The 16,925-nt window shown below is 36.4% G+C and overlaps 1 protein-coding gene across 1 annotated transcript; it reads right to left on the bottom strand.

The window, feature by feature from the left end:
• Window positions 1-2,027: 2,027 nt before the first annotated feature.
• LOC134665223 (G-protein coupled receptor 143-like) lies at window positions 2,028-8,207 on the bottom strand. Its single transcript, XM_063522101.1, has 7 exons — window positions 7,961-8,207; window positions 7,633-7,744; window positions 7,448-7,542; window positions 6,823-7,001; window positions 6,124-6,283; window positions 5,501-5,668; window positions 2,028-4,752 (listed from the first exon to the last, which is right to left on the bottom strand). The coding sequence occupies exons 1-7, from the start codon at window positions 8,111-8,113 to the stop codon at window positions 4,543-4,545; spliced, it is 1,077 nt and encodes a 358-aa protein (XP_063378171.1). The 5' UTR covers window positions 8,114-8,207; the 3' UTR covers window positions 2,028-4,542.
• Window positions 8,208-16,925: the final 8,718 nt, after the last annotated feature.

Genomic DNA, 16,925 nt, shown 5'->3' with positions numbered 1-16,925 from the left:
ACCACAGACTAGTCGTCAAACCTGACCGTAATCCATAGGACACCGCCAAAGAGTTTGGATGTTCAAACAGTGTATGTATTTTTTATTTCGACAATAGACATTTATTACGTACAAAAAATATTATAACATTATATAAAATATATATTTATTAGTTATTAAATAAATAAAATGTTATATAATACGATATTTCACCAAAATCTTTTTAATAATTTGGCTGAATGGAACTATCATTGCCATGTTGGCTGTCGGAAACAAAAAATAAATAAATTAAAAAGTTATATCTGCGCCACTATATTTGCACTCACAATTTTAGTTGTATCATAATAATTCATCTTAAATTGTAACTGTAAGTATTTTTGTGTGAAATTAGTTATTGTGATTCATTTTTGAAATGGTTTTATCATCGCTGAACGTAATATGTATACATATAGTTCGCAAGTAACAATATCATTCAAGTCAAAATTCGTAACTGCAACGTAAGTATCATGTAACAAATATATTTTTTTATACTCTAGGGTCTTGATTGTTGTTCTTTTACAGATAGGCACTGCATAAGACATGTAAAACTTGTTATTCATTATTTTAGCTTATATATTTACGTAATACTGATCTTTTAGAAAGAGAGATAAATTAAATACTACAGCTTTTGTTCTACGCTAGGACTGACATTTTGGCAGCAGTTTGTTTATTTATCTGTTCGTGACGTCACGTGACAGCTTAGAGCGTTTAGGCTCAAACTTTAAACACTAAACTAATTAAGCTCTATTTAGTATTTAAAATTAATGAATAAAAATTTTAAATATATTTTTTTGTAATAATTACGTGTCTATCTATAAAATGAATACAGTTCTAAAAACTTGTCAACATGCCTATTGCAGCTGTGAGAAAGGAACAAAACAAATGAGTTAACTGGGCATGTCAAGTTCTATGAACACGGCTATGTTACAAATACTATTAGGTACATTATGATACTCGTAAGTTAAGATTTTTTTGTTAACCTTACCTTGCCCTCAAACTGCCCCCTATAGTCCGACGTATGGTTATCACCACAGTTAAAAAGTAGAAAATTTGGTATTTTTATTTTTTACTCAATTAACGATTCTTATCATTACCAATGTGCTCTGTATCACTTAAACGACCTAATACTTCCGGGAAGGATCGTCGTGCCTTTCCACCCTGTATATTATATACATATCTCTAATGTAGATAAATTAAGTACCTTCTAATTTACGTATAATTTACTATGACTTACTCGCCTTTTGGACTATATAAGACGAAAAATCCCATATAAATAAAAGTAAGCCAACTTCTGAAACTTGTATCTCAAAAACTGCCGAACCGATTTTGATGCGGTTTTCGTCATTTAGTAAGAAATATATTTAACTTTAACTAAAAATTTATATTTAGACATTCTTCAAAGTTGAAGACATTATTTGCAAGAATAAAGCGCAAAAGAGAAAAAAAATGGTTTTTAATAATTTGACTCTAATATTCTTTGAAAAGATTTTGTGTTTATTTTTTTTTACGTTAAAAAAAGTGATTTTCTTTCAAATGATATCATTTTTTTCAATATTTGTTGTTCCCTGAAACTTGTAGAATTTTTTTCTTTTTCCTAATAGACCTCGCTAAATCTCGGCTCCTAAGGGGTGAATTTTTGGGTGCTTCGGAAAAAATCGCTTACTTTGTCGTCTACTATCACCATGCAAAGCGGCTTGCTTCCACCTTAAAGTGCAGCTTTGTTTTCATAATACGTATGACTACTAGCCTTCAGGTTTTTTGTGTCGAATACGTACTAATAGTGGCAATAATGCAATAATAGTGGCAGGTCTCCAAGGCTAAGGCCGTATGCTTATTTGCCACGCAGGTAGTATTAAAAAATGTACATCATTTATCGCGTCAACTCCGCTGCCGGTTTTTCTGCGAAAGGGACGAAACCAGAGGGTAGGCTAGGCCAAGATATTTTTGACGCGTTGTAAATTAAATAGGTAGGTATTCTATATCTGCTACAAAATAACAACTCGTAAAAGTACGTAGTTGTATAAAAATGTATTAAATCCGGTATACATTATTAAATAACAAACATTTCTCAAAAAATACACAATTTAATCTTATTTTAAACATTAGGCTCTACAGACGTCACCGATACTATACTTCGGTTTTTTAGCATTAGAAAATACGCTTTTTAAAAATTAGTATCGGTTACATACGAGTATTTGCCGTAATTTTCGAGTATTTTCCAATAAAAAGACACGTCAAGGTCGCTTAGATACCTTCTTCCTTTCTATTGCTAGAAAAAACAAGTACCTATAATTGAATGCCTTTTCAATACATCAATACATTACCGGCTATTGAGATGCAACAAATTCAATTGCCATATCAAACAAGAGAAAAACTTATCAAATATCCCATCCGATATCGGTGAGGTTTGTAGAGCCAATAGTAGTACTTATATTAGGTATTACTTTAAAAAATAACAAATTTACTATGTCCCATATACTTGAAAACATAGTAATAACATGGCAAGAAGTGCTCACTCGAATGCAGTCGTGCGTACACAATGTACGGAAGGCCGCTTGTATACCTACGTCCGTCGTTTTCAGCGGACAATTTTCCATGTTAGGCGACGAGGTTTTAGTTTTCTTGGGTGTAAGTAAGTAGCTGTCGGTATCCACATAAAAAACCAAACGTAGTCGCGTAACACCGTCCGTTGTCCGGTTAAAAGAACGGACGTACCTACCTATACAAGCAGCCTAAGGGTAGGAATAATTATGTACCTACAGTATACTAAATACTAATAACTGGAATGGCATATGTAAATAAGTACCTAAAGTAACAATTGTTCCGCCAAACCTAGCGCGATAGCAAGGCCTGGGCCCGCGTTCCATTTTGAAATATCGTTACCCATGCAGCTCCTAAAGTCACGTAAAGGCTCCTCTTCACGTTGGACCAACGCCAACGAGGAACGCAGCCATCCGGTAGAATGAGATAACAATATCACTTGCTCCCTCTAACGCATAAATGCGTCCCTCGTTGGCGTCGGCGTTGGCCCAACGTGAAGAGGAGCCATAAAGTAGACGTCAAAGATACCCATTATCTATGTTTACATTTTTCGCCTTATTACTAACGAGTATGAGTAAGGTGCAAAAGTGTAAAACAAGAAGGGACCTTAAATATGTGTAGGTACTTATACGAATGTAATATAAGGTTTTGTACACATATTTATACCAAATTGGTCGTAATATCGATATCTTTATCAAATGTATGAGCACAGACTTTTAATGATTAAAGGCCCTAATTATTAATAGAAAACGCCAATCTAAGCCCTCAGTCTTGCTAGCGCGATTGGTCTGGTAGAGCCTATACCTACTCTATATCAGTCATCCTACTCGCGTAGATTTGATGTGACCGAGAAGCTTATAATTCAAGAAAATCTAATTAATTTACGTCACACACTACCAAATGTTACTGCAAGGTGATTCCTTCGAAAGTATCCCAATTTAGACAAACACGAGTTTCACTCATAATTTAAACTGAAACTGGACTTAGGTAGTCGCGTGCACCCAGCGCGCTGCGCGGTGAGTGACACGTGACAGTACGCGACGCGCGACTATCTTGACCGCGACTCAATGTACTGTTAGTGCTTGAAAGTGGAGACCTAGGCTCTCCGAAACATACCGCGCGAGTAAATAAAAATACGTAGCGTGGCAAACCGTATAATTTAGCGGTTTAAATTTGATGATGATGAGAAAACCTTTGTGAAGGCTGTCTCTTTCTAACAAACACTACACACAAGGGACAAGCGATTATCATCAGCTTTTTAGATTTGACGGACATTTATAAATAAAACCATAAGTCCCGTTTCAGTTTCAATTATAACCTGCAGTGTTATCAGTGGCGGATTTCCCATAAGGCACAGTAGGCCCGGGCCTAGGGCGGCAAGATATTAGGGGCGGCAAATTGTGACAAAAAAATCGCTGATGATAACAAAAAATAATTCAAAATTTATTAGGCCAGAGGCAACGAATTCTCAAAAAAAGGTACCTATAGAGGGAAATGCTTGAAACACAATTTTTGACTTTGTACCTATCTTTATTTGGACTATCTAGGATGTGAACATATCAAAAGTCCCCGGCCGTAGCCCTTGAGCCGGGGGAAGAGAGGTGAAGGTCACATTTTTCAGTTTTTCGCTTATATCTCGGAAACTATGCGTTCTAACGACATGATCATAGGAACATAGGTCTTACTTATTCATTTTAAGTGACAGTTTTAAACTTCAACCCCCCTACTTTTGATATGTTCACCTCCTAACGAGTCCAAAAAAGTTACTAAGTAAAAAACGTGTCCCAAGCATTTCCCTCTATAATATATATTTTCGTTGCCTGATCTAAATGTAGTCAATATGATGGGTGCTGATGCTGAGAAAGGGGCGGCTACAAGGCTTGGGGCCTAGGGCGGCAAAGACTGCAAATCCGCCACTGAGTGTTATTATAAGCTTCTTTGATGTGACCGTCACCGGCAGTGTTTATACGAATTGACTAAAGATCACAGGGTAGAATAATTGTTAATACTAGACGGCAATGGATCCAAATGCAGTCGCGGAGGCTCCGAGCCAAGAAGCGGGGACTGCTCGTCACTGAACTGGAAACCTTTGATTGTTGCACTGGACATTGTAGGCACCATGCTGTAGCCAGTAGAACTCCACTTGCGGTAAACCATAGCGTTAAACAGCGCTTGCATTGGGTTCATTAAAGCCTGGAAAAAAAATATGGCTGTCAGTGAAGTCGGTTTACGGACGATAATTTTGCGTGATAACGTCATAAGAAAACGTGGCCGTAACGTGGATAATATGTCTACGACGTGACACTTTTTCGTGCATGCTACCGGTGTTCATCAATTTATAAGACGTTATCACGTCAAAAGAGAAGGAGAATAAAAGCTAGATGCGCTGCCAAAAAAATTTCAGTTTTGCTCTGTTTGATAGCTATACTGCATATTATGGAAAAAATTCCGCGTTTTATAAAGAATAAACTTATTTATTCAGATTTCAGACACACTATGGCTAAAAAACAGATAACTATAGTGTGGATAAAAAAATATAGCAATAATTTTACACAAATGTTATAAGTACTTGATTTAATGATAAAGAGAAGTGTAGATAATTTCCAGGTACCTATACCAGGCGTGTCTCACTCCGCGATTTCGTCGCTTTGCTACAGGTAGCTAAAAGTACATCCGTTCGACCCCAATTTTGGGGTTTGCCATAAGCTGCGCGTGGCGCTGTCGCCACCTAGCGGCCATATCTGTGCTGATCGTGACAGACGCGTTTTGTTAGAGAGTGAGTCTTCTGTACCTAGTACTATGATTTATTCTGTGCCTATACAACGGCTTTCATAATTTACCTACACGTACTTCGATAAATATTGGGACGATTCCCAACATAAGATAAAAAATATGGGACCCTAACTAGAAAACATAATTGCAGATTTTCTGCTTTACTTACCATTACATACCAAATAGATATTATAACTTTTACTGGCATATTGAACCACATAGTCCACAACAGTATTCCGTTCAGGAGATTAGGTAACCAGCAAATGTAGAATACTACATTTATCATAAAAAATTTCAGTCTTAAAGCGTCCACAACCCTTCGCTCCTTACTTGTGAACTGAAATCACGAAACGACAAAGTTGAAAAACAGATAGCTTTAATACGTTTGATTATCTACCTTATCACAATAACCATAAGGACTATATTACAAGCATCATACTAGTGATATCTATTAGTAAGATGATGAATTACTATATACCTACTCAGGACTTGAGCAATTAAGAGAAATAGCAAGAAAATATATTCGTAAGCACAAACACAAAAGAGCAAAATTGAATAAAATAGACCAACATAAAAAGGAGAAAGTGCCGCGAAATCGTCTCATCTCAGCATGTTGCTGGCGACTACCAGAGCCGATCTTTCGAAAGACAAGGAGCTTCCATGAAAAACAATACAGGATTTAAACAATAAGTATGAAAGGACCAAGAGTAAGGACCCTTCATGATTGGTTGGATCAATCAATATGGATTTCCAAGGGGTGGGGTTAGCCGTCGTGAACCACACTTATCGTACCTGAGCGAGCGGCAGCGCAACTGCCATTTCCACGTCTTTGCCAGCGAGCACATACATGATGGGGTTTATTACCATCACAAGTGCTATAGGCACATAAGTTGCACAGTAGTTGGGAAGAATTTTTAGTAGGGCACTTGTGACTGATGTTAAATTGTGACATCTGAAATTAGTTTTTAAAAGATTATGTTGTGTAAAAAAATCAGCAAAAGATGACTATTTCTAGATTTCTACATGTAAGGTAGGCAACTGAATTCTGTACAAGAGCATTTTCTTAGGGTGCCGTCCCTCTAACGGAAAAACGGTACCCTGTTAGGTTCACTTGTGCGTCTGTCTGTCGTAATCTCTTTGCTCCAAAACTACTAGACAAATTGAGTTGAGTTGTTGAATTTAGTATCTACAGCAATGGAAATCTGTGACCAAAACACAAACATGTAACATAAATGAATTTTCAACATAGGTGCATATTTGCCCACTTTTGAGGGGTAAATGAGAAAATAATAAAAATCGTTTTACAAACTATGTTGTATATCAAATGACCCGTTATTTGCCCTTGCTCACTGGGAGAATCTGAGAGCAAAAAAGCGTAAAAAATGACCATAACTGGTTTTCCATTGAACATAACACATAAAACAAAAAACATATAGATTATGCAAAATGACCTTGATTCAATATTGAATTAATGCTTAGCTAGGAACTCACGTTGCATCTGGGTAATATAGAATAGACAGTCCTACTCCAGTAGTGACAGCTGGCAGACCCCAGGCCACCGAGTGGTAAACCATCTGGTGAGAGTCCCTGCCTTTAATAGTAAGCCAAGTGTCGATTGCATAGAATAGAGTCCAGAACCAAGTTGCTGTATAGAAATATTGAGTCCAAGCCTGTAGACGGACAGAACAAGATACATGGTACGCCACAGAATAGAAAAACAAATGAAGTTGACATAGAAGACAATGATAAAGTGATTTTTGATTAGCTAATATTTTTTGTTATACAGGTTGTTTGGTACATTGTTTGCCTAATTAAATTGGCAGATAGGTTATTAGGTTGTCAATTGCAAATTTTTTTTTTCCACTATGTGTGTAAAAATTAGTAATTTACGAAAAACTTGCATAGAGACAGAAAAAATGTGCAGAAATTTTGTAGACATGAGAAAATAGCAATTACGTAACCTATCTGCCATTTTAATTTGGCAACAATGTACCAAACAACCTGTATTACGATACAATGAAATAGTTTATTCACATATTAATTAATAAACTAGCTATACTTGTAACACTTCATCATAGATAAAAGTAAATTTACTCCAGCTAAATCAATTACTTACTGAGGTAATACTGCAGAATAATACACTAAAACCATCATCTGGCATAGGCATAATAGTTTTGTATTTCAACCACAGTGAGGATCTAATTAAGACACCTGAAAAGTAAGATAAAATCTTAAAAAATAATCATTTAAACAAGGAATCTGAACCATCAGGGTCAAAAATAAATATTGCAATATGTTTACCAGAGGATGCCAATAAATCAGCAACAGCGAGCCACATTATAATATTTCGTCCACGACTGGATGTAAAGGTGTTGTACCTTTGTGGTATAGTTTGCCATAAATAATGTACAATCTAAAACAAAAAATGGTCATAATTAAAGTTCCATGTCTACTACAATGCAACTATTTTAGAAACTTCAAACAAAACAGAACTGTGTAGGTATATTTTGAGAAACTTTCCCTTCTTTGTAAAAAAAGAAATTAATAATTAATAGGGACTTTATTTCATTTATAATTTTACTGTGCAGGCATACAATTTAAAGATACTACGCATATTTAGAGTAGGTACCTGGAATAATGCGCCTAAAATACCGATTGTAGAAGAAACCAAACAAACAGTGTTATATGAATCTGTATTAAACTCGTTCATTATTCTCACTGCCATATCCTCATTTTTACCAGAATGATGACAACAAAATGTTTGAATTGTTGGATCAGACATTATGTTTAGTTAGACAATAATAATTCACCGTAAATGTACACTTTTTCATTAAATAATTTAGGGAACCAGCCTCAGGAAGTATCGTATAACATTATCGGATATCTGACACTGACATCCCAATTCAAAACACGGCACACTTACACTGACAGTGCCAAGTGCATGCCAAGTGCACGGATTTAGAATTAATAATCCGGATTGTGTACACTGGCCAAAAAGTGTGTCCACATGAGAGGTTAAACCTGAGCCCTGCATCTCTTTCTAATTAGGGTGACCATAAGTCACATGAATGTGGGATATTAGCAGAAGATGGATTATATAGTTTGGCCAGGTTCTTTTCTCATTCGCACATAATCAGAGAGAATAATACTGTATTTTCCCTATCCTAGTATAATTGCCCCAGAAAAGAGATGGATAGTCATTTTCCCTTCTGTAAAACGCTTCACACAACCTTACTTAATTTAGTCGTTATAAAAGCTTTTAGTCGTTATAAAATCTATTAGAGTCTGTGCGGAAAGAGAAGAGTCGTGGGATTTGAGGGCGCGCCAGTGCTATTTTATGGTTTTTGCTATGCTGACAACACTGGTCACGTGATTATAGTACGATACTAAAGGTCATGATACTTGAATCCCTTTTGTTCCGGTTTTTTACCACGGCTTACTAACCGGAGCCTGGTGGTGGTGGCTCGTTAACTCAATCCTCTGATTTAGCGCAGGCACTAGTTTTCTTTTCAAAACACACTTGTTTTTATATCTCAGATACTAAAAAGTGACTGCGATTGACATTGACAAAACTGCTAAAACTATTTAAGAATCTGCCCAATACAACTGTAATTTTAGTACCAAACAAGATACGAGTCTCATTTATGTACTGCCTAATCTGTGCAGTCCAACAGTTATTAAAACCGGGTAGATCGGGTAGAAATTGGGCAATAGAACTGTAATTTTATCTGAGATATATTTCACCCATTGTAAACTTGACTTGTAATGTATGTGTACATTATTAATAATAAATATGAATATGAATAAAAATAGTGCATAAGTAGGTAGGCCTTATGCTTATGGGATATGTCCGGTTCTCTCATCTCACGATATTTTACTTCGCCGAAAAGTCACTGCTAAATATGAAATATAATTTCGTAACTAACAGAACCTACAAATAAAGAAATATTTTATTAGAAAAAGTTTTATTCTTTGTAATCGAAGTCTGAATTAAAATATTCAATGTCACTTATGTTTGAGCTAGCTTCAAAACAACCAGGGACACTCATAGAACTTCATCTCAACTGGATGTGTGGATGTGTGGTTCATGGGACTTCATCTGAACTGGATGTGCTTGAATCCGGCACGTAGATTACGAATTCTTGCATATCACCTACTTAGCGGTCTTTTATTCGAAATACCGTAGGTACTTTTACACAATCCTGAAAAAGAAATTACATATAAATATGCATTAAATGGCAAGTATCAAGACTATTTGTCAGTTATTTTAAAGATCGTGAATGACCTGCATATTTATGAAAATTAATATATTTTGAATGAATATACTTACCGATTATGTACCGGAGACAAGTTACTTAGGGGGCTTATTAAATAGGTAATTATTTAATATTAAATACAACATCAATACCCGCGAATAGTGGAAATACGTTCCGCGACTTTTTGTAAGTCGATAGTCGGCTTTTAGCCGTTTTCTTCCCGCTGACAAAACCGAACAATGTTAAATATAATTTTCCTTGTGGTTTTATGTACGGTTTTATCGTGTTTTGAAAATATTTTATACATAAAACTTGCGGTTTTTGTTAATTAAAATATACATTGACAGAAGTTTGTTTACTTTTTACAAGACAGGTGTCAAAGGTTTGATTGCCATATAAAATTTAAAATGTTAGTTCCCGTTTCTGCCACGACTCTTCTCTTTCCGCACAGACTCTACAGATGGGATGAGCGTATTGGATCGCGATCAATGCGATCATGGTCGATTGTGAGGAAGGTGGTCCGCCGTACGTCCATCAAAGACACAGCTATAAGAGAGAGCGAGACAGATATCCAGGGTCGGGTAAAACGTTGTAGTTGCACTAGGTAACTAGGTAATTCGCAAATCGTATCGATCAAAAACACTGCCATCGGTCGTGTTTTAATTAATCACCACTCATTGCGAATTTAATTCCTACTTTTAACACTTGTTTCGCAAATAACTTTGTAGTTATTATTACTATGCCGACTGGTTATCGATACTAGTCATTTTGTCAAGCCCTAGCGTTGCGTAACAATTTATGTTTTTACACGAAATTATCTTGATTATTGACTAAAATGATAAAATATTAGCACACAACGAAATAAAAACTTACATTTAACCGTGTAAATCGGCATCTTACACTATTTATGCTCTTCATAATTTAACAAAATACCTATCACTATCAATATCATACTCATGGTGTGTTAATATACGTGATGACTTCCCTTTTGCATACTTTAGCTATTCTTTAAGCGTAAGCGTCATCGTAGATCTGTAATTGCAACAAAATTTTCAAATTTGCCGCCGTTGTATACGGACGGAAATATGTGTTCAACCTATATAGAATCGATTACATATATATAAATAGTTAGAATTAACGTTTCAGTAATTAAATATTATGTATAAATATGAGTCTGTAATGTCTAAGGACTTTGGATTTAATTTTTGGCAATTATTAGCTCTCATTACGTGAACCGAATAATTAAACATGCCGAAATAAGTATAGTTATCTTTATTTATTTATTAGTATACTATTTAGGTACCTAAACTTATTTTTACATTAAGTACGTAATAATAATTCTGTAAGACCGATCTAAATCGTACCGACATCATGGTCACCCTAATGAGTTTGACAATGTTTTCTTGTATTTTTATCGTAAAATTGAATAGTTGTGACCAACCTGTAAAAGATATTCCACAATCAGCGTAGCTTTCACTTCTACAACCCCACACACAACATGTTTTAACCATTTTTTTAAATATTTTACGAATAAATGCTAAGCGGCGCCATTTACGTATTTTGTAAATACACGAAAAATACGTCATCAAGTTGGGGATACCAATTAATATTCAAAGTTATTACAATTTCTACCATATTCAATTTACTGTTTTTTTTGTTGTACACATGCTTGGCTTAATCAGTTAATAATATTAACATCATAATAATTAACAAATTACTTAAAAGATATCAGAACTGTAATCGGAATATAGCACTAAAATATTATAAGAAGACAATGAATTTCAGTAGTATCATGATATAATTTCTACCACAATGGTATCTTTTTAACATTGGCAACATGTGCGAGTGAGACACAGGGCTCGGGTTTTCTATCTCATGTGGACCGTTTTCTCTAGTCTGGTACGAACAACTTTCTGTCTCGGTGATAAGGTTCAAATTAGTGTGGCAAAAAAAGTGACAAATCGCTCCAGTTTAAACAATATAACTTCATGGCCAAGTGTGACAATAGCCACAGAGTATAAATTCGTTGCGTTCAGAAAATATCATCATGAGCACGTTTGATAAAATTAACTATAGTCTGTCAAGCCATTTCCATCAATAGAAAAAAGCGGCAAATTTAATAAATGTATAGTTGGTCAAGCAAATCTTGTCAGTAAAAAAAGGCGGCAAATTTGAAAAGCGCGAAGGGATATCGTCCCATAGAAATTTAGAATTTCGCGCCTTTTTCTACTGACAAAGTAGGTTGACCGGCTATATTATAAAACCTAGTACTCACTGTTCTGCTTGCAATCTTGCGATGCAGTTTATATCTACTGGAGTAAAATGGACTCTTGGATAGATGGATGGAAGTTTGTATTTTATACACAAGAATGGTAAAGTAATTTGATGCAAATTGTGAGTTTATTTATCGCTATGTGTATTGTACGTGAAAAAAACATTCTGCACACTGTATTTATTTATTATTTAACCTTAGGGAAACAAACAGGCAAAAACATCACACAGTAAATCATAATCAGATTACACATTCACAAAAATCACATAAAACACATTTTCCACTAATATGAATATTAACATTTATGTATGTACGGTCAGTACGGTTGCTCAGAGCATTATAAAAACAATTTAAATTATGCAAAAAACAATATTTATATGTACGAACATACACTTGCAAAAAGAAGAGTACTTATTATTTCTATTGAAGTTTTACTTTTTATTGCGGAAACTAACTATTGTATTGCAATGATAAAGGAATACGGAATACATATTAAGTATAGTTATCAATATTTTGTTTTGTTTTTTAGTACGTATAAATTCTACACGTTGTACCTTAAACCCGTTTCATGCCTGTATATAACCCTGTATATATCTTTACATAAAAAGAGAATACATAACAATAAATACATAGTACATATAATAAGGCACACTTAATTAATTTATACCTAACCAAAGAAGTAACTGAAACATTTGAAGATGGGTAGGTATACTTAATCCATTTATGACTTATGCCGCACTGGGAGTAGAATTAACCATGTCACTTGGAACAGTTGGGTTCAAAGGGATCACTGTTAAATTGTGCGCTACGGAGAAACACGGGTTAATGGGATCCCGAACGTCACCCGACTCCACCGTGCAGTTTAATCCGCCATTGTTAGGGTCATTAGCGTCACCGGAAAGCATTAATGCCGAAGGTTGACTCGCAACAGTGACACTTTCGATTGCAATGTCCGTCCCATTATTAAGAACCTCAGGCGGCTCGGTCACATTATTTTCTGCGGCTGTTCTAAGCAAAATAGAACATGGAATTGCCGTCGCAAATTCTCTACCCGCCTTGGTAACAACTGTGACGATGCATTCTGTCTTATCGTCGGCGTTAGCGACTTGTCCCTTTTCCTTTACATCTGCCTCGGGCGTGAAGGAAGTAGCAATTGCACAAGGAATGCCCAGTACTTCCGTTGCATTAGGGCTGCTTACAGTTAGAGTACAATTAACCAAGTCTCCCAGTATCGGGTCTACCACGGGCTCTGTACTATTATTTGGCGCAACCGCCACTGGTTGCCCTCTGTTGTCGTAAATAACTGTATGGTGATGGTGGCCAGTTGATCGCGCCAAATTCCATAGAGCTAAACCGGTTAAAAGTGTTCCCACGCCGGCACCCGCAATACCAACACCTTTAAGTGCACTGCTAGTGCGACTTCCACCGCCGAAACCTCTATTTCCGAAGTAACCAGGCATTTGAGACCCGTATCCGTTGAATCCAGGTCCTCCGTGACCACCATAACCGCCGTAACCTCCGTAATGAGCTCCTGGATTCGAATATGCCGGCGGTGGAGCCTGTGGATGGTAGTTGTTACCGTAATTGTTTGTTCCATAGTTTCCTCCTGGTTTGTATCCAGAATACGGAGGGGGTGCAGCCTGGTATGGGGGTGGAGCTACGCCTGACCCAGGGTACTGTGCACCGCCAGCCGCGGAGTAAGGTGGAGGAGCTACTCCAGAAGCATGTCCACTCCCTTGTGCTGGCGGATAACCATGACCTGACGATGGGCTGTTACCAGAAAGACCATTTGAAGGAGGATAACCGCCATTACCTGACAGCCCAGTACTAGCTGGATAGCCGTTACCAGGTGGCTTATTGGCTTGTTGCGGTGCATTGCTCCTTTGAACACTTTCTTGCGCGGGATAACCATGCCCACTGTTGCCCGACATTCCATTTGCTGGAGGCTGGCCCCCGCTGCCTGATAAACCATTGCCGGCTGGATAACTGGGCTTGTTGTTTGCCGGTTGGGCTTGAGAGCTTGTTGCCTGCTTTGGTTGCGTATTACCGCCAGAAAGACCGGTTTGACTCGATGGGTACGAATGGGTTTTACTACCAGTTGGAGTAGACTGTTGCCTCTGTGTCTGCGTCTTGCGTTGAGCAGGTTTTTCTTGCCATCCGAAGAGTGATGGTTTCGGGGCTGAGGGCTGAGGGTTGCTGAATGAAGTAGGTGCAGGTTGAGGGGCTGTTTTCCCTCTCGACGAACTTCTCGAACCGGAGCCTGATCCCCGGCTTTTACCCGTTTTCTTTCCTTCCACACATATTAACACCACCAAAAACAACGTAATCACTATCGTTATTTTCATTTTCGTCGCATGAGTAATCTTGATTACTGGTTGTTAGTAAGCTACGTGTCACCGAGGACTGTCCAACACGCGGTTACACGAAGCAATGGCCTGACACAATCTGTATTTCGATCGTTACGACTGGGAGGTCATTTGTTGGCACTTGGTAGTTGTTCACAACACCACGCTATCGACCTAACTACGTAGGGAGGTACGAGTGACTTATACCCGTATACAATGTAAGTTCGTATAGATACATGCTGTGTAATGTGTAATAAGAGAGACCCACGCAAAAAAGACAAATGCTTGGAATTATATGACTCTATAATATATATTATACTGGTACTAATAGTACTAATACTTCTCTTTGCATATGGCTGACTTTTATATTGTAAAAGATGGCTTTGGATTTCTTTGATGGATTTCTTTCCATTTATTAGCATCAAGACTTCCTAGTTTTTTAAAATATCTAGGTATGTGTTCCGTAACTGGTACAATGTACGTAGGTACCTATAATATAATAGGATTTATTATTTTATTTTTTTAGATGAAATACGCCAGGTCATAGCAGAGCAAGATAGCCAAATAACACGAGATAAGTAGGTGCAGTACCTACTCAACCTTCTAGTAGTTTTTAGAACCTGAGAACGTTCTATACAATAAGGCTCATCAATCCATTTATCAATTGACACAAGATCTACAAAGTGCCACAACAGGATAACATTCATTACGCCGGGACTGAAGAACTGTATAAGCCACTTTGCACCTTGTGGTAGGTGCAAGAAAAGTATAGAAATGCGTATCGACCGTATCGACGTCCTCATGGTCATCAACCAGACATAATCCGATATGTTTTCTCGGCCGACACATAATATAGCTATAGCTGACTACCTAACATACTTTAAGCATCCAGTTACGCGGCATAGGTACAAGTTGTGTATTACAATAGTATACGCAATTAATTATGCGACTTCTACATTGTTACACGGGCATGATACTTTAGGAGTTACGAGTATCATTATAGTGGCATTGTTATGTATAGCCATCGCAAATTAAATGATGACTCATGCTAGATGTGTCGTTCCGTTCCCGACATGTTAATCTCCATATTAAAATTATATATAAATTAAACTGTATCTAATTATTAGTGTTTCTTGCGAGGTATGTGAGTGCCTCTTGTTCGACAACCATAGAGCAAAGTCATTTTTTGCTGCGAGTTCTCATAATGATGAGAGCTTATTTCGAGTACTTAAGCGATTTGTGGGACTTTTGAATTTAATTATAATATGTTTATTTTCAGTTTTAGGTAGATGGTAGATTAAATAGGAAGGTACATTAAAAAGAAAAATAAACTAACTATTGAATTTAGTAGAGTTAGAAATATAACGAGAAAAGATTTTTCATTAAAGGAGAACCCAGGAGGCAAAGAGAATATTTGTCCACCGATTTATTATTAGAAGCCATAGGGGTCATCCATTAATTACATCACACGTTTAGGGAGAGGGAGGGGGTCAAGAAAATGTGACATATTGTGACATGGGGGAGGGGGGAGACACAAACTTTGTGACGTCACTTTAACTTCATCAGTAACCGAAAATTGATTTAAATTATTTTATTTGCTATACATTTGAATAAAAAGTTTTTAAAACGATAATCGTTTTTATTCGTTTAATTTTCTTTCCTAAGCAGTTTTGGGTTATAAAATTACTAATATTTATATCGTCAAAATATTTTGAAAAAATATTAAGAGGAGCATTCCATGAAATTGTCTACCATTTGTCCCGTACGAACGCGATTTTCTGAAGATTTGCAGGTACAAGAGTTTCTTTTTCTATGCCAAATGGTCAAAATTATGCACAGAAAAATAATTGGCTACTTTAAATGCCGAAAAAAAAGTCGCAACACAGGAAATAAAATGCGTTTGTACGGGACAGCCCGTGGAAATTTATTTAAATTATTTTATTCGCTATACATTTAAATAACAAGTTTTTAAAACGATAATCGTTTGTATTCGTTTTTCTTTTCTTTCCTAAGCAGTTTTGGGTTATAAAATTACTAATATTTATATCGTCATAATATTTTGAAAAAATATTAACTTAGGTACTTACTTAATTCGATTTGGCGATTTCGTAGAAAAAATGTGACGTCACACTAGGAGGGAGGGGTTTGCCAACTGTGACCAAGTGTGACAAGGAGGGGGGAGGGGTCAAAAAACCTAGAAATTCGTGTGACGTAATTAATGGATGACCCCATATTATCGTCAAACTTGGGTTTTAAGACGGCCACAGTACAAGAAGATTTTTTAATAAAGAGTTCGCATTTGCAGAAATTCAGTTCTAAAACAATATTTTCGAAAAGTACAAATAGAGTTTTCCTGCTTTCCTGCATTCTTTTAATTACGAAAATATTATAACGGCTAGACAATATAATTGCGCATCAAATCAAAGAATGCAATCAGATATCTTTGTTGGTGTATTGGCAGTGCTTTCCTTATCGAACATACAAGTGCTTTGTCCATACTTACGATATAAATCGTATGGTAACCGCGGGTAAAACGGACAACTTTAAAAATTGGAACAACTACTTTGTTACATAAACTGCAGTAGGTATGCAAATATACAGAGAATGCGGCAGGCATGTTATATTCGTAGTTATTTTAAACAAATACCTAACTAAACAAACATAGGTGTAACTATTCTATTACCTACCGAAACCAATAAATATACGAGAAAACAGGGTTCA

The sequence above is a fragment of the Cydia fagiglandana genome, chromosome 6 (assembly GCF_963556715.1).
Source record: "Cydia fagiglandana chromosome 6, ilCydFagi1.1, whole genome shotgun sequence".
NCBI lineage: Eukaryota > Metazoa > Arthropoda > Insecta > Lepidoptera > Tortricidae > Cydia > Cydia fagiglandana.
The sequence above is the reverse complement of the archived record's forward strand: the minus strand, read 5'-3'. Positions and strand labels throughout refer to the sequence as shown.

Excerpts from the sequence above, each read along its gene's own strand:
- LOC134665223 (XM_063522101.1), bottom strand. The coding sequence starts at position 8,113 with ATGTCTGATCCAACAATTCAAACATTTTGTTGTCATCATTCTGGTAAA. Across the intron at positions 7,745-7,960 it reads TTTTAGGCGCATTATTCCAG|ATTGTACATTATTTATGGCA; the intron begins GTACCTACTCTA and ends TTTTTGTTTTAG. Across the intron at positions 6,284-6,822 it reads CTATATTACCCAGATGCAAC|ATGTCACAATTTAACATCAG; the intron begins GTGAGTTCCTAG and ends AACTAATTTCAG.